At 38.2% G+C, this 23,232-nt stretch overlaps 1 protein-coding gene across 3 annotated transcripts in view; it reads right to left on the bottom strand.

Moving 5' to 3' along the window:
* ELP4 (elongator acetyltransferase complex subunit 4) overlaps positions 1–23,232 on the bottom strand; it is a 160,318-nt gene that overhangs the window by 78,675 nt on the left and 58,411 nt on the right. For all 3 annotated transcript variants that reach the window (XM_081835726.1, XM_081835727.1, XM_081835725.1), the window contains exons 8-9: positions 12,629–12,737; positions 9,187–9,293 (exon numbers count right to left, since the gene is read on the bottom strand). In XM_081835726.1, the coding sequence (XP_081691852.1) occupies positions 9,187–9,293; positions 12,629–12,737 (216 nt within the window). The remainder of the gene's footprint in view (positions 1–9,186; positions 9,294–12,628; positions 12,738–23,232) is intronic.

Genomic DNA, 23,232 nt, shown 5'->3' with positions numbered 1-23,232 from the left:
CAGTATAGGGGACATTGAAGCACTCAAAGCTGATGGGCCATAAATAGACACCAACAAGCTGTGCTATTTTTCTAGAAAAAGAATGAATGCCTCTATATCCTTACGTGTTTCCACCTCCCTGAGAAAAGCCAGTGGTGTGATTTTTAACAGTGGGTGATTCATGGACAAAGCCCAGTAAATGAAGCCTAACACTTTGCTTCTCCATAAGGTACAATATCAGTTATAATACCAAATCAAGGTGTAGCATACAGGTTGCATTATGCACCAAGCAGTTCCTGATTTAGATCATGAGCTTGCTTAGGCAAGGGTCAACCTGTCATTGGCAATATGATGGTGGTATTGATGTTGCTGCTTATCCTCACTATCATCTACCTTACAGGGTTGCAGAAAGGCTTGAAAAAAGGACAATATGGGAAAAACCTTGAACATTCTCAGTTGCAGTATACAGAGCTCCTCCAGAAGACCTTCAGCATTCATCCTGTTTTGCTTGCACAAAGCTTGCAGAGAGGTTTGTTTATACCTGGTCTTTATTGGGAACTTGTGCTTTTTTACTTGTGGGATGGTCATATGATGACCAGCATTCATCCTGATTTGCTTACGGGGTATCTTACATTAGTTGTTCATTCACCCCACACTTTTCTATGCATTTCCTCATCACTTTCCTAACCCCAAAAAGTCCAGTGTTGTTGGTTTTTTTAAGTGGATGTGTTGCGTTAGGGTGCGAGAGTCCTTTCAACCACTTTAATTGTGCAAACCTGAAGTTCTGGTATGTGTTGAATACCATAGGGTACCTTGATTTCAGTAAGGCTTTTGACAAAGTCTCCCATGATACTGTTTTGAGGCAACTGAGGGGATGCTCATCAAATTTACAGATGGTACCAAACTGGGAGAGGTAGCTAATGCTGCAGAAGACAGAATCAGAATTCAAAATGACCTTAACAGATTGGAGAACTGGGCGCAAGCTAACAAAATGAATTTCAACAGGGACAAATGTAAGCTTCTGCACTTAGGCAGAAAGAACCAGATGCACAAATATAGGATGGGGGACACCTGGATTGACAGTAGTACATGTGAAAAGGATCTAGGGATCTTGGTGAACCACAAGCTTAACGTGAGTCAACAGTGGGATGCAGCAGCAAAAAAAGCTAATGCTATTCTAGGCTGCATCAACAACAGTATAATGCCCGGATCAAGGGAAGTAACAGCACCACTCTATTCTGCCTTGGTCAGACCACACCTGGAATACTGTGTCCAATTCTGGGCACCATAATTTAAGAAGGATGTTGACAAGCTGGAACGTGTGCACAGGAGGGCAACCAAGATGATCAAGAGTCTGGAAACCAAGCCTTCTGAGGAGCGGTTGAAGGAGCTGGGTATGTTTAGCCAGGAACTGGGTATTTTAGCCTGATAAAGAGAAGACTGAGAGGAGATAGGATAGCCATCTTCAAATATATCAAAAGCTGTCACATGGAAGAGGTAACAAGCTTGTTTTCTCCAGCTCTGGAAAGCAGGTCTTGAACCAATGGCTTCAAGTTACAAGAAAGGAGATTCCAACTAAACATACAGAAAAAAACTTTCTGACAGTAAGAGGTGTTTGACAATGGAATGGTCTCCCTCAGAGAGCTGTAGACTCTCCTTCCTTGGAGATTTTAAAGCAGAGGTTTGGTGGCTACCTGTCATGGATGCTTTAGCTGAGAGTGCTGCATTGCAGGGGGTTGGACTAGATGACCCTTGGGTTCTATGATTCCTCTTTTGATGTCATTTCAGAACAGCAAGAGGCAGGATTTTATTCAATAAAAGGTAAAGTTAAGGTTGTTTGATTGTGTTGGTTTTTTAAAAAAACTTTTCCCCTGGTTGTATGGGCTAGGGAAAATAAGTTTTCCCCAGCTGTCTGACAACAAATTGGTAGGCATCTGCCCTGTGTGTATGTGTATGTAGACTGCTATAGTAAGAAAGTATTTACTTTTACTCACTATCCAGACATATTAGTCTCATGTTTGGGGGTGTAGGGAGTCCTTTGTATATGTAATCCCAATAGGCCTTACTTCTGGAAAGAGCTGCACAGGATAGGGAATTCTAATCTGAAGTACCCATTGCAAAAACTAAAGCAGGGTAGTCTTTACTCTGAATTAGTTAATCTGCAACACTTTTGTCTCTTGCTTCATACATCATCAGTTCTGGTTCCGCCCACTGCCAGCATGTGCCCCAATAGATCAACTACAAGGGAAAGCAACCCTTGACAGAAGAAAGGTTCCCAACTCCTGTTGTACACCTTTAGACATATATTTTGTTCAAAAGAAAAACAAGAAGCAGATTCTTAGAAATTCATTATGCCCAATTTACTCTTTTAGTTATTCAATGGAAGAATGACACAAAAATATAATTCCAGTTACAGATAGGTAGCCGTGTTGGTCTGCCATAGTCAAAACAAAACAAATTCCTTCCAGTAGCACCTTAAAGACCAACTAAGTCAGTTCTTGGTATGAGCTTTCGTGTGCATGCACACGAAAGCTCATACCAAGAACTGACTTAGTTGGTCTTTAAGGTGCTACTGGAAGGAATTTGTTTTGTTTTGACAAAAATATAATATCAGATATAGTTATATAGATATTGATCACTGGGAATCTAGAATAATTCAAGTACAAATTTTGCCCTGGAATCATAGATCAAAGCACTTCCGTTTTCCACATTCTATAAACTAGAAATTATTGACATTAATTCATTAATTAAGTGCCGTACAGTGCAGTCTGTAAATATCTAACTCCTAAATGCAGGAAAAGTATAGCCTTTTCCAGTCAGTCTTTGAATACATGTATAGGGGATAATGGGGATTATGTATGCTGTCTTCACCTATTCTTTATGTACCTTCACAACTGGAACAGAACCTGTGTGTGTATGTCAGTTCCTGGAAGTGTGAACCATGCAAATACACTTTTATATAGACAGACACTGTTCCTACCTTCAGGGTGGGGCCTACCACAGTAATTCCCCTCCCACATGTTTAAATCACTGCAATAAATTCCCCTGGAAATTACTCATTACAATTCTAGTGCTAAATAATGTTAATCATACTTAGAGTAGAACTACTGAAATCAATTACAGTATCTTAAGTAATTTGTGTTGGTTGATTTCAGTGGATTTACCATGAATATGACTTAACAGATAATACTTGTACTGTATTTTTTTTTACAAAAAAATCTGTGATTATGTACTTTACTCTGTACAACACAGCTGGGTAACCTGTGAAAATGCTGAATAGTATCTGATCATACTATGACTTCTGCACAGATTACACTCCCTGCCAAATACTGCTTTTACACAGTACAATATATAATAATATATAGGGGGGGAAACTATTTTTTTTCTTTTAAAAGGCAAGAAAGGAAATAAAAAAATACATACTAAGGAGGAAACCAAGTGTTCAGGTTATTTTTAGAGGTAAGGAAAAAGGAACAGTCTCTCTGGTGATTGCAAGTTCTACCATGAAAGGCCACTGACAATGTAAGTCCCACCATGGCATCAGATGGAATGAGATTTGCATACAACAAGCAGTGTCTATGCATGCCAAAATAATTCCCGAAGCAAGTTTCTAATGCAGAGAGTACCTATAAATTGGAGATTGGTCTTAAATCCAAGCTATTACTTTATTAGTCAGCAAGGTAAACTGAATAGAGCAGACATACTCTTATCACAATTGCATTTATCAGGGGTCAGCAAACTTTTTCAGCGAGGGGCCGGTCCACTGTCCCTCAAACCTTGTGGAGGGCCGGACTATTTTTTGGGGGGTGGGGTGGGGTGGGGGAATGAACGAATTCCTATGCTCCACAAATAACCCAGAGATGCATTTTAAATAAAAGAACACATTCTAATCATGTCAAAACACCAGGCAGGCCCCACAAATAACCCAGAGATGCATTTTAGATAAAAGGACACATTCTACTCATGTAAAAACATGCTGATTCCCGGACAGTCCGCGGGCCGGATTTAGAAGGCGATTGGGCCAGATCCGGCCCCCGGGCCTTAATTTGCCTACCCATGGCCTAAATCATTCTACTACTATGCTACTGAAATCTCAATAGATAGCAAGTAACACAGAGCCACTTGTAGAAGCTCATGGAACCATCTAGCCATTATATGGGCCACTGATGCAAGGTCAAGTTAGCCAAGACTTATATAGATGGTATAAATGATAGAAGTGTGGATCATTTTTGCAGTCAAACCAACAATTATGTTTTGCCAGCCAGGCACACAAAGGGGCTGAGGCTCACAGAGCTTTCCTGTGAATTTGCTAGAGAAAACTCTATGAGATCAATTCCTCTGCTGCCTTGGCAGGAAGCTGTAACACCACATACTTCCTTTCTGCCTGGCAGCCTCCCTTTCTTCATTGTGCTTCCAAACTGACCATACATTCAGGTTTGAGCTCTGCAGCTTAGACACCACTTAAACTTACATTTTGTTATTTTGTAATTTAGGTATTAGTTATAAACCTGCTTTCATAATTGCTACTGCAAACAGCTGCTTCAAGACTTAGGCTATGTCAGTAAATGTAACTTTTATTTCTTCACAAATCAATGTTTGTGTGATTGTTGTCTTTAAGGGGGAGAAAAGGGGTAATACCAGGAAAATCTATTCTGCCTTAAAGCATCCTGGATTGTTGTTTCTAGAAGATTAAATCAAACTTGTATTAGCTTCCAATTTTAAAGGAAGCAAAGGGTGGTACTCTGCCAATCCCACGTGAGAAAGGAAGGATAATAACTTAATAATATTCCATCTCCTAGTGTCTAAATCCATTCCCACAAACCATGACTAATACTTGTTTTTTTTTTGTATGATGAAAAATGACATCCATATATTTTATGTGGCCTCCTTCTTCAATGTCTGAGCATGCAGCTGTTATAGGAGTCAAGAAGTGGAATACAAAAAGGGAGGTGTGAGGAGGTCGTTGAAACAAGTGAATGAAAGATAAGATACTGAAATTGTATGATGTGTGCTAAACTGTTTTTGTTTTGTTTTGTTTTGTTTATTGCGTTAGTGTTGTGTAATCTTTTTATATTGTATTGCATTATCTTTTTTTGTCTTTTTTCTTTCTTTTTTTGTAGTGCTTAAAAGTAATAAATATTATTTTTTTAAAAAAGAAAGAAAGCTCATACCAATAACAAACTTAGTTGGTTTCTAAGGTGCTACTGGAAGAATTTTTTTTTTTATTTTGTTTCAACTCCCACGAAAATGAGGTTAGGATTGCAGCCATATATACATATATCTTAATTTTAAATAACATATTGTATATGATAAGACAGAAATACAATATTTAATCAGTATCTTGAGTATTCTTTCCAACTGTTTTGTCAAACCAGGCAGTGATGCCCTGCTAGCCAAATTCAGATGGAGCATGAGAATGAAATACAAAAGTAAACAGGCCTAAAGCAGCCTGAGGGAAAGTCAGGAAGATGGCAATTTCAATCATTTGGAATAATATCAAGGCAGCCCTAGGCTTTCCTCAGAATGGAAACATGTCACCATTACTGCAACATTTCAACAAATCAGAATGCAGAAGAATGGAACACTTATGTAATCACATCAGCTGAACAGCACTTTACTCAGCATTTAAGTGGAAAATAATTATGAAGAAATTCCATTTATGTGAATGGCTTAGCATAGATGTCCAAGGAAAAGAATAGTTCCCTTAAAGTTCTGTTTGGAGTTAATGCAAAAACACATTGCTGAGTTTTTAAAAATAACTTTTACAAAAATGTCTCTGAAATGATGAGGAACAAGTTATATAAAATAAAAGCAGAAGATGCGGCAAAAGATCTGTTAATTCAAGGTACACTAAATACAAATTGTATTTCAAGCCCTTTTCTGTCAGAGAGTTTCATTAAGTTAAACAGCATGTCATATTATTCTACTGAAAAATCAAAAATATTTGAAATATTTAAGGAACTTACCTAATCAGTACATTTTTAGTATGTGTCTAGTCATGTAGCCATCTTTTACTCAATCATCAGAAAATCAAAGGCAAATTGGCATGACTCAACCCAAACTTTAATACCGCATGATTGTGTCGTGTAAGCTTGTTTTGTGTGATGGCTGCTGTGGTTTTAGCAGAGAGATTAACGACCGGACCTAAGCTGGCCTCCAAACCTTGCCCTGCTGATGCCTCAAGCCCTTTGAAGTCTGACCATCATACCTGGCAAAACAACAGTGGGAACTAGGCTGGTGTCAGATCTAATCAAGTTGCCTGCCTCAGCATAGCTAACTATGGGGTACACTAATTGGCCCAATTGCGGATTATACCTTTTGCTACAGATTCAAGACAATAATTTAGTCAAATGATGGTTTTTATCTCCTTCTAATTAAGATTCCAAAGTAGGAAGAAATAGGATTAGACAAGCTAACTTCAAAATTGTGAGTCTCTATTTTTAAAGAGATATGCACTACTATTTTAAAACATGTATAAATGCAATGAAATATCAATACATTTCTTAGAATGCACAATCATTATCTCATTTCCAACAAGCCAGTAAAAATGTACACATAGGCATACTTTAAATTCCAATCAATATTGCCAAAAATACATACATTACATACGACTACCAAAGGCCACTACATTTTCTAGTTTTCCATATTAACATGTACTTAAGCATTAAAAATAATAGATTGCGTAGTATGACCTCTTTATAATGGTAATGATGATATGACACTTAAGCTGGTTGCTAATAAGCACATTGTAAAGGACCCTATGATAAGACTGGATAACTAATAACATACTAAGGAATTTGAGAAAACTCATCCCGTGTACTCATGTTGTTACTTGACAAGCAATAGCCTAGTGATGAAAACATAGCTGAAGTAGTTATGTTCCAAGTCACCTGTAAATTCCGACATCATGATTCTAATCTGTTTTTCAGAGACATTGTTAGCTTTCAACACAATGACCGTATGAATGTTGTGTACACTGCTACTTGTCTATAACCTTCTACCTCTTCATTTAGCCCCCTGTTGAAGAATGCTTTATAGTACTTTCTCTACTCTTTTTAAAAATGACACGTCTATAAAATTTGCTATAATTTGTATAATTTATGCTGCTTGCTATTTGTATTTATTTCTAATCCAGGTATGCAAAGGGCTTTTATTTTTTCCTTTTTTGAATTCTTAAATTTAATATGATCTTGGACAACTACCTCCATGCTACGGTTACATGAGGTATGTAGCCAGTGCTTTATACTACCTTACTTATACTATCATTTTGCAGTTTAAAAAGATGATAAATGCTGTAAATTAAGACAGATGTGTCATAATGTAGTAGCTTTTTCTCCAGCAAGAATGAAAAGCATTTATAAGGGGCATAGTCTTGAACAATGAGGGATGATATTATTCAAGTAGGTCATCTATGCATGTCTACAGTTTCTTGTCTAAAGGCTTCTTAACATTGCTAAATCAAATGTCTTTACCCTTAGGCTCCAGAAATTCTGTATAGTGGGCTCTGGGTTTGAAATTTAGAGCAACAGAAAATAGTAATCAGAGATTCTATTTATAGAGGAAACCTCTTCTAAATCAAGCTTCCTTGTGGGAAAAAAAATCAAAATTGTTTCATTCAGAGATATATTAAATGGAAGTTTAACACAGTAAGAAAATACTCTGCCTGTTTGCCTGTGTCAGATAACAATTACAGTTTCTACATTTTAAATTCTAGCATGAATATTAAGGTCCCTTATTGTAGTAGTGATTCAGAAGATGAATAGCCTTTTGATGAAGTGAAATTATGTTAAAATGGACTACTACAGTACAGTGTTTAGTTCCATTAAATGGATTCTTTCCTGAAAAGTGAAAAACCCACAGAGGAATCACAATCTCTTAAAAGGAAAAAAAATGACACAACAATCTTCATCATGCATATTTGGCTTTAAGTGGCTTTTGAAGGGAGCATCTCTAGTTGAGAAACTTCAAGTACTCATGCAGAGATGACCTGCCTGAAAAACTGGCTTCTTGATTAACTATTAACTACTTTCAATAGGACTAGATAATTAAGGACATTGATGACCATTATTAGGAGGAGGGCACTTTAATTTGTCACTTGATAGGCTCCTTTCAACAATTTATAGGTTAGTGCAACTTGCAATTGTGGAGAGACACTGAGAGAGATGGAGAGAGAGAGAGAAAGAGAACCCTTAAGTTACCTTATCAAGTGGCCAGCTAAAGAGGGCAGAGGGTCAAATAAGGGCCAAAGTGGTCACTTAAGGGTGAAATCCCAAACACCAAAGCAGTGCCAAGCCACATTGACCATCATTTGGTGATGAAGTAAAAAATATGCTAATATATTGGTGGCAATTCTTCCTTTTATGGTTTCAAGCAGTTAAGACAAGTGGCCTGCTTAACAGCTTTTCATTTGAAAAGAGATTAAACTAAATGATTTGTCAGGCCTGCTTGGCTGTTTTATGTCTTTGTTTAAAAGCTGTAGAGACTGTATTGATGACTCCCAAAGCCATCTCTTTTTTCACTCGGCATTTACTTGGTTAATAAATACATCAGCTCTAATTGCTTAATAGTTCTGTGTCCACTTGCTCTTTAGCAAGCCTAAAACAAAATAATCTTTTTGTGTTATTGCCTTCTCTGTGGACTATGCATAAAAGGTCAGGGGGGAAAAGTTTAAATTCAGCAGAAAATTTACTTAAGGACATTAATGTAAATGATACTGTGTTTAAAATGACACAGAAGAGCTGAAGGTGATTCCAGTAATGCAAAGGACGTGGTTTCTGAATATTGATAAGGACACTTATCCTTCACAGCACACTCAATTTTAGGCAGCATTGCACATTAGAAACCCTCAACTGGGGTAATAAGATGTAAACACTGTCCCACTCACTAAAACAAGTAAAGAGCAAGTCATTACCATATAATTAAACAAGCTCTTGACGCCTTTAGAAATATGCATGTCATGCTTTGTTATTGAAGGTTGTGGCCTACTTTTTATACATTCGTTTGAAAATAAAATGAATGGTTTCCGGATACTTCAGTTTCTGTAACGCAGAAATTGACTTCATTTTAATAATAAAAACAATAATTTCTAAAACCTTCCCAAGCATGAAAAGCCAGCTAAATAGCTGATACAAATTAAATATGGTTAAACATTTAAGACAAGATTTCATCTTTCATGCAGAATTGTATATATACAGAAAAAAACCTTACCTCAATAATGAATAGCTTCCTTTTCAATCTAAAAGCAAGGTCCTTCGTGTCTGACACATCGCAGCTCAAGCTATTAAGCCGAGGAATCTGGCGTATGTGAATCAAACCTTGTGAAAAGGAAAAGTAATAGAGGAAAAGAATTAAGAAAATGCTGATATCCAGATGCGTAAATTAATGTCTTACAGCAGAATTCAGTATATTTACACACACTCATCCTCCCCTTTTAAAACTGGAGCTTGCGACCAGGAGCAATGAAGCAAACGGTGCGATTATACTCAAGTAATCAAGCAGAATAAGATAAACAGAAATCCTTGTGCGAGGAAAACTAATTGCACTTTGGTACAGAGGTACAGATGTAAAGAGGGATCTTAATACTTGTCAAAACTACAGCCGGTTTGTGTGTGATTTTCCCTTGTATTTACAGTAAGCAAATATGGCTATCACCTTGCATGCTGCCCACGGCACCACTGAGTGATCTTTATTTTATTAAATGCACCAGTAAGCAGCCAGCAAAGCAAGGCTCATGGGTTACTGATAACCAGTGAAGCTCTAATGAAAAGTATTTTGCTTTACACCTTGAAGACGACTTTTTAAAAAGTCTTGTGGGAACTAGAGTTGTAGAATATGCTGCTGGAAAATTTTAATCATGACATAAACCAAACATAAATTATTTTCTGCATGCAAGATGTTCATTGAGCTTGCAGGAATTTTGTAACAATACTGGGCACACTGCAAGCTCTGCATACTGTCAGATGGGTCTCAAGCTGATTTCTTTTGACAAGGATGCTGGATGGTTTCTGTGCAGCTTAATATAGTTTCTGAACAACCAAAGGGTAATTTTCCACAATAGAAAATGAGAAATATTTTACAAGACATCACAATTAAAGGTTACATTATATTTGTTTTAAATTTAATGAATAAAGATAAAAAATACTAGGCAATTCAAATGGCATTTTTATCAAGCAGTCCTCGTTTTAAAAATGAACACTCTTTTCAACTATGAAGTAAAATCAGACGTTTTTAGGGGAAATTAAGAAATAGTACATGTTGCTGAATACACTATTATACAAGAGACCAAAACTTTAAAAAAATTAAACATCTTTTAAACCCCTGAATGTTATAATTTGTATTTTTCTTAAATTACTGAAAGCTAGAATTATTTTTGTAGAACTTACTGCAAATGCAAACTTATTCCTTCAGACAATCTTAAACACATCAGACCCAATCTGTCTAAAGTTAGTGACAAATTCTCATTGAAACCAAGAGAAGTGATTCAGTTACTTTGGACTAAGTCTTACTGGTTTCAAGGAAACTCAGCTGTGCCCACCTTTAACTGGACTAGTGCCAATACATGGAAGTAGACTACAATTATTCCAGTGAAACTGGGTTCCACAGTTCCAAGGTAACAATTTGTGGTTGAATAGGGTCAATATATATGCAGCTAGAACATCTACTCTTGAAGAGGCAAGCTACTATTCAGTTTAAAAACAGCTTGCATCTTTAGACTGGGAGCTAACAGAGAGGAAACTTGGAAAGAAAATGCTGGCTGAACACACAGTGCTTTTATTAGTGCATTAATTATTTCTTGGGATCACAACCAGTGCATTTCAAATTGGAGTGAGATCAATGTAAATATGATTAACCAAATCATATAAAACACATTTCTTGGCTAATGTTTCTGTACACTTCAAATGGTAGTGGTAAATCACTGCCCCAATTCTGTCTTTTGAGGGATGCCGCTTAAGAATGTTGTTGGTGTACTTAACCAGTTATCTATCTAGTAAAAGCTTTTGACATGAAAATAGTAAGTAGAAATCAAACCACACCCATTGTTCAATGTTCTATTAAACATGCTTATGTTTCAAAACAAAGGAATTGTTATGCACAGTTTAACGCTAACACACAGTGCTTTAGAAACTAGTGCAGGAATAAAGTGCATATAAATGCAGCAAACAGAGAATGGCCTTCAGGAAGTGTGTGAATGCTAAAAGCAGTAAACTGTGATGCAAGTTCACAAGTTATCAATGTTTTGAAATTGTAAAAACAAATGCTATTAAATTATAAAGCTACTAACGTAAAAGTCATAATTTTTAATGTACAAGCCTTTCCACTTTTGAGCAATATACTTCTTGACAAAGGATTTTTAGAAAGATAAATCCCTGAATGTTTTGCAGAAGTCTCAAAAAAGTTACAAATTAACTAAGCAGTGGAATAATTTATAGAAAAAACGATTTGTTACTGATTAAGAAAGAACACAAAATTTTAAACAAGAACACAAGCCCATTACAAAATATACGTGTTCCCTTACAGAGCTTCACAACTATTAAAAAGTAATAATGTAGGACTGTATTTGATTGAACCAATGCCACATGACCTATATAAGTAAAAAATAAAATAAAATAAAGGCTTTTTTTTCAATAGCTTTTTCATTTCCGATACTCACTTTGTTACTTAAGGAAATGATTTCAAGAGATTTGTTTGTTACATAAAAAGTACAGCACTAATCAAGCTGAAGCAAATAAGTTGCCACTACTCCATCCAAGCTGCATTTTCTCATTTTATGCCGAAGAGCATTTACACATTCTTACAACATTTACAGCAGGATTCAAATAAGCAGCTCAGTCTTTGGACTGGAGGTTTCCATGGAACTACAGTAGTGTACAATAATAATAATGGTAATTTATGCACACTCAAAGCTCTGTTCTGGATTAGCTAAAACTGTTTGTCATTCAGTTTAGACTCTTAATAACGTTTAAACTCTCTGAAAGTGTGTTCCAAGAACTTGCACAAAAATCTGTACAAAAGGATCCAGACAAAAATGTTGTTAGACATTCTTGATGAAAATACATGAAAAGTTGACTGCAAGAAGTTTCTACAGCAAAACTGGTTTTCTATATAATTTAAATTGTACCATACACTTCTACTTTTCTGATTTTTAAAAACTTGTCATAGTTAAATTCAAGAAAATTAATTGGCAATCTTTAGAAATAAAATTCTCCCTTTGTGCTGTATCATTTAGCCGTCTGTTCACCGAAATATATAACTGTTCTTCATGTTCTCTATTTAGAACTTGGCAGATCAAAACTATTGATTTCATGACAATTTCAGCTCACTGGTCAGACAATTGCCAAGCCTCCTCTGCATGTGAATTCCCCAAAGCCTGCCTGTTGAGATGTACATCTGATTGAGCCATGCCTTGGTAATACAGCTTGACAACATGCAAGGAGTTGCCATGTTTCCTTTGCAGCCTTAATGCACTTTAGTAAAAAAAATATGTCTAAATCAAGATTGGTTAGCAAGGTGAAACATTTAAGAGGCATATTCAAAAATGAAATCAAATGCTACTTTATGGCAGATATTCCAATTGCAGGGTAAACTGCTAAGTGCCCTAGAAGCACTTAGGGCACACTTTTTGCATTGCTAAGGAAAGGACGGAACTTACCATGGTAATCCTTGTATAATGGATTGGTTTCTCTCTCAGAGCCAATAAATGATTCAAGACCAACTACCGTATCTGACAAGTTTGTAACACGTTCCATAATTGCTTTATTCTGTAAAACATGGAAACAAAATGCACAACCTGTGATGAAAAAGATAATTAAGGTTCAAAGAGCAGCCCTTTATATTCTCAATGACAATTTGAAGGAAAAATAGGTCATCAATACCTAGAAATTATTGAAAATGTGAGAAGCATTACCTCTCCTCTGCCAGAGAATACACTGTAATGTTTTCTAATGTAATTTTTATTATTAAAATTAGATTATAGTTTGAAGGAAGCGTTATGTATACATACATAAATCAATCCAATCAAAGGCCTGGTTTGCACAACACACCAAGACAAGGCTTGGCTTGGCAAGATGGCACAATTGTAAAGGATTCTCAGAGAGAAACTCATAGCTGTTTTGCTCCTCTCACCAGTCTTTTCAGCAGCTACACCATTCTGAGCTGAGTCAAGGTTTGGCTTAAGGTGCCATGTGAACTAGGCTAAAGTTAAGCATTTTCAAGTTCTATTCATTTCTCCCCAGATGCTTTCCGCAGGGAGGTTCGGCTGGCACCTTCATTATACACCTTTAGGCACCAGGTGAAAATGTTCCTCTTCAATCAGGCTTTTGGCTGATTAATATCCGATACGCTTTTGTGAGAGGGGGTGGGGGGTTATTGTTTTCTCTGTTCTTGTTTTTACCAGGTATTTTACACTGTATTTTTATACTGTATTTTTCTGTTGTGAACTAACTTGAGATCTGTGGATGTAGGGTGGCATACAAATTTAATTAATAAGCATGCAAGCAAATGTCGGTGGGAGACTTGAACATGAACACATATTGTACAGAAAAGAATAAGTTTTGGTAGATTAACTGGGATACACAAAAGCTTAAGACTCTTATATTTAAATATTCAAATGAATATTAATTTCCCATTTTGTAAACAATAAGTAATATTTATTTCCCCCAACAGAGCAAGGATAGTATGTGAGCAGAAGCAGGTTTTCATTCCTTCAGATCCACACATGGAAAAGGATACTGCTGGGTGGGGCACATCTGGGATGAAGATCTTGATGCAACTATTATTTATTTATTTACAGGCCGGCCACCCCCATTTACATGGGGATTACGTTCCGAGCCACTCCGTGCGTCAGTAAAATTGCGTATATTTGAAACACTGTTAAAAAACCTGCAAACACCCTTTTCCACCCTGTGCCATTCTGCCTCTTTTTGTGACATTTTGGGGTCACTTTTGGGGTTTACGCAATGCACATATTGAACATGCGTAAATGGGGGTGGGGTTGTATTTACTCATTCATTCATTCATTCATTCATTCAACCACCCTTCATCCATAGATCTCAGGGCAGTTCACATTACAAAAATACAAGATTAAAAAAAATACAAAATACATAATAAAAACAAGAACAGAAACAAACCAATAACCCCCTCCCCCACAACACATTTAAAAGGGTATTTAAAAGGGCCTGGCTGAAGAGGAATGTTTTTGCTTGGTGCCTAAAGGTATATAATGAAGGCACCAGCCGAATCTCCCTGGGAAGAACATTCGACAAATGGGATGCTACTCTAGAAAAGGCCTCTTCTTGTGTTGCCATCTTCCAGACCTCTCATGGAAGGAGGCACATGAAGCAGGGCCCCACATGATGGTTGAGGGTCTGGGTAGGTTCATATGGAGAGAAGTATTGCAGTCCTTGAGGTGTTACCGTCCTGAGGTAACCTCCTAGGGAAGGGAAGGGCTGCAGTGGGATGTGGAAGTGTCTGAATCCAGGGACCTCCTTTCATGCTGCACCACCAAGAGCAGATTCCTCAAGCTACTGTTTCTGGTGGAGGTTAACAAGGACAGAAACCTGAGGAAGCTGCTGGTTTTGAGTTCAAAGCCCTAATGTCTTACAGTTCTCAGATTAATATGCAGATTGAAATGTTCTGCTTTGCAGGGGGGATGCCCAATAGGTTTTTATAATACCGGTATATTTCAACTATGAGGGCTCACTTTAAAATTCTCCTTCTGTTTACAGGTAGAAGGTTCAAGTGGCTAAAAAAATCTGTTTTCTGGCTCCTGTTATTAATGTTCCAAAAGGGAATGCAAATATATATAATAATATGCTTCTAGGGGCGTAATGATGTCTCATCTCTCCAAAGGACGACCTCAAAAGTATCTTTAAAGATAAAATTGCCCTTCATCTGAGGATCACAGGGTGGTTTACAATATGAAAACACAAAAATACATACTATAGCAACAGACAAAAACATTGCCCTCCCCCCAGCTTAGAAGGCTGTAGATTGTTTAATTAGGCAAAGGCATGGAAGAAGAGGAATGTTTTTACCTGGTGACTAAAGATATGCAACAAAGGTGCCAGGCGAGCCTCCCTAAGAGAACATTCCACAAGTGGGGAGCCACCACAGAAAAGGCCCTTTCTCGTGTGCCACCCTCTGGACCTCTTGTGGAGGAGGCACACAAAGAAGGGTCTCAGATGATGGCCTTTTCTGTGGTGGCTCCCCACTTGTGGAATGCTCTCTTAGTTAGGTCTGCATTTGTTTGTATGGAAGAGGCGGTTCTTGAGGTACTGCGGTCCTGAGCTGTTTAAGGCTTTATAGGTCAAAGAGCCCAGAAACTAATTGGCAGCCATTGCAAGTTAGGCCAGGATTTGTATTAAATACTCAATTTTTTCTTGTTCCATTGAGCAATCTGGCCGCTGAATTCTGCACTGAATAAAATGGAATACTAAGATACCCTCCATAAATTTATCCAGCTCAAGTCTTGGACAGTTCCCTTGTTCCTAGGACATTCCAAAAAGGCTTTCCTAAAACTTGGCAGTGCTAACAGAAGCTACTCTTTTCCAATCTTAATATGTAGCCATTTGCTCTTGTAAGACCAACAGTCAAATCCTCTATTGCAGGCCCCCCTCCCCCGGTTAAGATATTTTCAGAATGCAGTTGATAACCATAGAGGCCTCATTTTCTAAACTTAATAGTCTGTTTTTAAAAACAACTCCCCCTCTCTTTACGAGGTACTTTCTCCATTGCAACAACCACCTGAGTCCCTGTTCTCGATACTTACTGAGCTCATTCTTCCTGAATAAGGACTGAACAAGGCCTTTCTATCTTGGTAAGAAATACGGTGGTACCTTGGGTTACAGACACTTCAGGTTACAGACTCCGCTAACCTGGAAGTAGTACCTCGGGTTAAGAACTTTACCTCAGGAAAAAAATGTTGAAATATACATTTATTAAGAAACCAGAGGCCTTTCTTCTTGGAATAACAGGTTTAGAATTGCCCAAGAAAGATGTTAAATTATTTTTGTATGCCACAACGGCCGCTCGAATATTACTTGCTAAAATTGGAAAACACAAGAACTACCAACAGTGGAAGATTGGCAGATGAAGATGATGAACTTTTTGGAGCTAGCTGACCTGACTGGAAGAATCCGCGACCAGAAAGAAGAGGAGTTTCAGGAGGACTGGAGGAAATTCAAGGACTATTTGAATAAATATTGTAATATAAAAAATTAGAAATTACTTGAAAGAAACAAATAGGCCTAGGATTAAATTAAGTTATAATTAAATAAATGGGATTCAGAATGTTAAGAAAAGTGAATAAGATGGACTATAATTGGAAATTGTTTTAGTTTAATAATGATATTGGAAAGCTGTTACTTTTAGTTACAAGGAAACTCAAAAGGGAGGGATTTGAGGAAGTCAACCAAGATGTTTAAAAGGTTGGATTTGTGAAGAATTAAGTTTGTTATTATTGTCTATCTGTTTATTGTTCCCCCCTTTCCCCCCTCTTTCTTCTTTTTTCTTTTTCCTTTTCTGTTTTTGTGTATCATCTTGCTTTGTGGTTTGTGTTATCATGGTGGAAAATCTAATAAAATTTATTTTTAAAAAAAGAACTTTACCTCAGGATGAGAACAGAAGTCGTGCGCCGGTAGCAGTGGGAGACCCCTAATTAGCTAAAGTGGTACCTCAGGTTAAGAACGGTTGCAGGTTAAGAATGGACCTCCAGAATGCATTAAGTTTGTAACCAGAGGTACCACTGTACATGAACAAATCTGCATTTGAGTAGCTTATACTTATGCTGTGATCAACTGATCAGAATAAAACTTGCTTTTCTCTCATTTCCAGTGACTGAGACATTGAGAATGATACAATACATTCCCTCAAATACAGAACCAGATGTTTTTGAACTATACTAGTTAGGAAGCTGAGATTAAACAACAGTTTTTTCGTTCAGATGCAATGAGAAACTGGTTTAAACTAGCCAGGATAGGAATAGCAAAACTGGTATGCAAGGAGGGGAGGGATGACACTTGTTTGTAGCTTAATAAACTATGATTTGTTAATCAGGCCAGTATTACTACATCCAAACTAACCCTACATGTAATGATACTAAACACTGATATCTACTAAAATCCAAACAAACTATTATTATTATTCTTTATTAGTAAATTTTAATATATTCTTTATTGTTAATTATTGTTGTTATTATTGTTATTATTAGACTAGACCCAACCAGGCTATCAGATGAGTTTGACTTTGAAAGGCGCAGAGGTGTAGACAGAGCTCTGAGTTCTGAAATTCTGCGAGCTGAAATGATGGCCACTACAAATGAGACCTTGAAGGAGACCTCCCCTTGTGGTTCAAAGGGAGGCTTCTGTAAAACTGATAGGACCTTGTAGAGGTTCCTGGATGGGAATCTGTGGCTGGTCAGGGAACAATTTAGAGTTGCCTCTCTAAGGAATCGTTTCAAGAGTGGATGGGCTGAGAGGGGGGCAGTGGATGGTTATGGCAGGATAGAAGAGAGAGCTACTGCTTGCCATTTGAGGGTATTTGGGTGAAGGCCTTTGCCAAGGCCATCCTTAGAAAGGAAAGGATAGTGGAAAACTTCCACTTTCTTGGAGAAGCGTATTGTGGTTGCACACCAGAGCTGAAAGGTTTCCCAGGCGGATTGGTACTAGTGGATGGTGGAGGGCCTCCTGGAGTGTAGGAGTGCAGCAATGACATCTGTAGGTAAGTCCAGCTTGGTAAAGAGTCATCGTTCAAACTCCACGCAGTCAGCTGGAGACAGTTGGGCTCCAGATAAAGAACTGGGTCCTGAGACAGGAGATTTGTGAGGTAAGTACCATGGAGGGGAGACTGCCAGGTGGAGTATTTGAGGGAACCAATAACAACAAGACCAGAATGGTGTGATGAGGAGCTCTTCTCTGATCTTCTGGAGGACCCTCAAAATAATGGGAAGTGGAGGGAAGAAAAGACCTGGTGGCCATGGGAAGAGCGGGGCAATCTGGTAAAGAACCGTGGGAGCTGATGATTCTAGTCTGAGGCAAACTTGGCATTGGCTGAACTTTGACAGAAGCTGATGGAAAACTGCCGAATGCAGTTGCCATTTTGCTTGGTCCATTTTCCTGCAGGCTCGGCCAGTCTCCTTGCATGTTCAGGAGACTGGAGATGTGCTTGGCTGTGGCTGACTGGATGTTGTGTTCTGTCCAGCTGAGGAAGAGGCATACTTCTGCCTGAAGCTCCCAAAATTGGGTGCCTCCTTGTCTGTTGATGCTAGATTTCACTATGATGGAATCTGTGATGGATTAGGATGTTGCTGAGTTTGATAGACAAAGAGTTTCCATTTTGAATTTTGAATTTCCTGTAGGCTACCTATTGGTTCAGAAATTATAGGTCCAGAATGGCTCTCCAAGAGACATCGTCTTTTTGGAGTACCACGAAGGAGATTGAATAGATGCTGAAGAAGCATTTCTCTGTAGAGACTGGTTCTAGTGCCACTGATTATACTTATATCTGCCCTTTCACTTGAAGAAAGAGCTACAAGGCAGCTAATGTAGTGTTGAATTCTGTGAACTGTGAATGGGAGGAAGCTGGTAGAACATACTTTTTCTAGCCAGCTTTGGCTAGACTTCTCCTAAAAGCTAAGCATGTGTGTCGCTTCCTTGCCTATCTTCTCCAATGGGAGAAGAGAATGAGTGTTAAGGGTTGGGGGTTGGCGACAAAGTAATTTTGTGTTTGTGGTCCAGTAAAGGGGAGAAAGTAGTGGGCTTTCCAGCGAGTAAAACTCAGCCAGAGTCTCTCCTGGGTCAGATTTCCACAATCTGGAAGTAGTCACACTGAAGCTTTTATTTATTTATTTATTTATTTTACTGCAGAGCATAGTGAATCTATGCCTCTCCAGATAATGTCGAACTAACTCTTAGTATCCATGATTACTGGCTATTGCAGCTGGGGCTGATGGGAGTTGGAGTCCAACAGCTTCTAGAAGGCAATAAATTCCCCAGCACTGCTCTAGCACTGACATATGCCAGACAAAGGTAATACAAGGTTTACTTAGTCCTCTATGTATCATAGTACAGTATCAAACCATTTAGGCCTAAGATAATCAGTATCAGTAAATGAGTCTGGGTACAGACTGGTAGCCAGTACAATTTTAACAATAAAGGCAGAGTCTCATGTTCCAGGAAGATGAGCCCATTCAGAACATGAGCAGCAGTATTTTCTGAGAGGTATTCAAGCATAGTTCCACAAAGAACAGTACAAACTTGTCTCTAAACTAAAAAAAAAAATCCCAAATGCTGCAACCTTTTCTTACAGGAGAGTTGCTCCACCCCTTTTGGTTGCTCTTTCATGAACCTTTTCCAACTCAACAATATCCTTTTTGAAGTGAGGTGACCAGAACTGTACACAGTATTCCAAATGCAGTTGCATCATAGATTACCAGCAACAACAGGCAACATAACAGATATACAAAGACAGGGATAACATCCCGATGCTCAGTTTTGTCCCCATGTCTACCCTGGCAACACTACTGCAGAACCGAATGTCGCTCACAGTATCTGGTGTTCATTCACTTGATCAGCTTTTGCCTGGGCGATCTATCGCTGAGGACTACACTCAGCAGCACTGTATATTGCTGGTGAAAATGCCACCACTTCTGAGTCCCTCTGCTAGTAGTGGCCGCTAGAGTTCCTTCTTCCAGCGGTACTGCTAGCAGAGGGACTCAGGAGCAGCGGCAATATATCGCTGAGTGAAACTGCCCTCATACGATGCAGACGGAGAAACAAGCTGTATCAGCGAGGCGCCGATGCACGTTGTTCCTCCCTCTGCATGTTTAAACTGCTCGAATGAGGAGTGTGCAGCTGCCCTTACCACAGCCTAGCAGTTAAATGAGCCCCTAGCTCAGTGCTGGCTCCTGTGAGCTGGTGCGCTGGGGGGGGGGGCTCCCTGAAACTGCTCAGCTGAGGCAAGTGTGGTTGGAGCTCCCCACTTCGAGCAGTTAAAGGAGCCCTGATGCTCTGCCCGCTCTCGTGTGAGCGGCAGGAGTGCCGGGCACTGTCTCAGCTGGGGAGCGGGAATCCTCCCGCTCCTCAGCTGAGCTGCGCAAACAAGCTGTGGTGTCCCAGCGCCTGGGTGAAACAGCCTTAGTCCCTGACGTGAGATCTGGGGCAGTTTCCCCAAGGGCCTCACGGGCAGAGGTCAATGCAGCTTGTTTTTTCAACATTGCAGTATATTGCCAAACCGCAATGTTTGGCTGGCGATACACCGTGATGTTGAAAAGCTGGTATCACCCAACCCTAGCTTCCAACATTATGCAGGCCACTATCTGCATTCTACAGAGGACAACTAGGTCAGTCTTCTGGCATCAGAAATGGCAATATCCAGAAACCAGTGGGAACATATTTCTGTAACTGATCTTAAAAAGGTCATCCTCGAACAAAGGAATTTCAAAGAAAGACTGCAACATGAAACTGCTGAATTGCAAATCATAAAGACTGAACTGAGACAAAGGTTTTTTTAAAAAAATTGTACCGCATGTGCCAATGCCAGGATATCTGTGTTATCAACAGTAACTGTTTATTGTGAATAGTTACTGTTGATAATATATTTATCCCTGTTCATACCGTCTGTATTTCATTTATTTTTGACTTCACTGGCTACACTCCTCCCCCAACACATGATAACCCTTTATGTATCTGATGAAGAGGGCAATAGTTCTGAATTGTAATTTGGTCCAGGTACAACTTGATCTATGGAGGCAATAATAGATTAAGAAAAACAGCAAGCACACTAACTTTTGGAGTAAAACTACTAATAAATGCAACGTACTACAGTCAGGGTTACCAAACACAGTAACAGGATAGAATAAGCCGTTTTGTCATCTTAAAGATACAGAAAATTGCACATAACAATCAAGTCATTTGCCTGAGGCTATGTAAGCAAAATGTAGGACAAAAATTTGGTTTCTCTATTCCATGTGTGCCATCTTCTTAAATTATATGTAGGTCATATGATTTAAATATTGTGCATACACCTCAGTATTTGACTAGGCCAAGGAAGGGAAACCTTTAGGTTTATTAGGGACGGGGGCGATTTTTGGGAAAAGTCAGTCCAATACAAAAAGGAATGGGTTCTACTTTAACCAAAAATGGAATCAGATTGCTACTACTGAGCTATGAAAATTTATATTCCACTATGAACAAATGCAATCAGTGTTATTGCTTCCAGCTTTGTCTGCAACATATTTTTTTTTACATATATAATAAAGAAGGATGGATATGAGAATACTATTGCTTTCAACAGAACTCTCTTCCAAGAAAACATCCTTAGCACTGATATTTAATTTATACTACAGACAAGACACTTGAGTAAGAGAAGGTTGGATACCTGTGTCAGTTGTCTGAAAAATGTAGCATATTTTGAACAGGGTTTTTTTGTAGTCAAGGTAGAATAGAAATACTGCTTTACTAGCTATAATTTTAATTTTTTATGCATTTCAAAGACAGAAATAATATTAGAGGCAGAATGACTTTGGGAAATCTGAATTCTTGTTAGAAACCAAGTACCTCTTTCTGATTCAGTTTAAATATAAGAAATGTGCTGCATTTGAAATAGCTATATATCTCTGCTGCTTCCTCAAAGGAGGGAATTAAGTAATTCATAGAGGACCAAACAGCGACTTGCCTACATATGCAATCACCAACAAGCAAATATCAAGCAGAGCATCCATCTGATGTTTGTAATCAAATGGTAGGTTAAAGATACTGAATTTTACAATCAGTTTACACTAATCCCTTATTGAGTATAAAATTATAGCCTGTCATCAGGAACAGGCTGCCAAAGCTAGGTCCAGATGGGAGACTGGCTGGGAAAAAAGATGAAATAGGTGGGGAAATGATGGGAATCTGACAGAAGACATGACTGCTCCCTCTGCTGGCAAGGCCCTCATCTGCTTTAATTTTTAACTAATGACTAGTTTTCCTTTAAATATTAATGATGCAGCCAATAAATAATGCAAAGTGTTCCTTCTTCGGTCTGTTGCTGTGTGTTTTCACATTTCTGAACTCATGATGTCCTATTTTACGAAAATAATTTTTAAGAAAAGAGAAGGCTGAAGGATTGATCAGCTAGCTTTTCCTGTTTTAAATTGAACAATTAAACAGCACCTTTTTAAAAATGTGAACTTTGATACGTACTGTTTATGTTTCTGAAATTAAAAGTAAATATAATGAATGTGACACAACATATACTTTCAAGTACATGCGATACAGACATTTCTAAATCTCACGCCATGCAAACACAGCTCATGGGGGAGGAGTAGGGAGAATGGATTTTGAAGAGCTTCTAACAGAAAGACTCTGGAAAAAATATTTCTTATTTGATCTGCAACGTAAGTTAATAAGCTGAAGTAAGACCATTTTATAAACATCAATCGAAGGATTTTGGACTCCAACCAGAAACTCCCAGAACAGGAGGGATCAGTTTTTTTCACCCACTGTTCTCATCTGAATCCTGGCTGAAAAGCTACTCCAGCTCCCAGCTTTCCAGAAGGCTCCATCCCAGGAATCCTCGTCTGCCATTTGGTTTGCTGATTTTAATCTCTCAGGACTTTCTTACAGTGGCTCCACTATGCTGAACTGGCACTTGCTTCAAGAAGTGAGTTATTATTAAACTTGTAGGTCAATTGTGGCACTAACAACTCTTTGGAAGCTTTCAGCCACAGTGTACAATTTGCTGGAGTAATTAAATATTAATTCTAAGTGTTACATTTTGTGGCTAAGAGCTTTTATTTTCCATCATCAGTCTGGAACAGAAAGAGGTTAGAAGGCTAATTTAATCTCCCTCCCTCCCCCTAGCATTAAAGCTTAACTACACAGGGCACAAAAACATCATTAAAGATGCAACATTCCTTTATATCATAATTATCATGTAATTAATAGAACAGACCTAAAAGATAGAGATAAGCAGGTAGGTGTTAAGAAAATAAGGCAATAGTCTGTACTTTATAAAAGTATTTTGCAGAAATTTGACTATACATTAAATGTTAAAATCATGTTTATTTGTTCTATTTGGAAAAGGCTGCATTTGAGCAACAAACACTCTTCAGTGATTTTCAAAAGTGCATCACCTTATTTATAAATAACACAAAACATTCAAGAAATATAAACATTACCCAACTTTTATTTTCCAAATACAGATAATCAAATCCTAATTATTCTTACTAGACTCTTTCCTTTTCTCAGAACTGTCTAAATAAGCTCTATACAT

Source organism: Podarcis erhardii (genome assembly GCF_964252035.2).
Source record: "Podarcis erhardii genome assembly, chromosome: 1".
NCBI classification, from domain to species: Eukaryota; Metazoa; Chordata; class Lepidosauria; order Squamata; family Lacertidae; genus Podarcis; species Podarcis erhardii.
The sequence above is the reverse complement of the archived record's forward strand: the minus strand, read 5'-3'. Positions and strand labels throughout refer to the sequence as shown.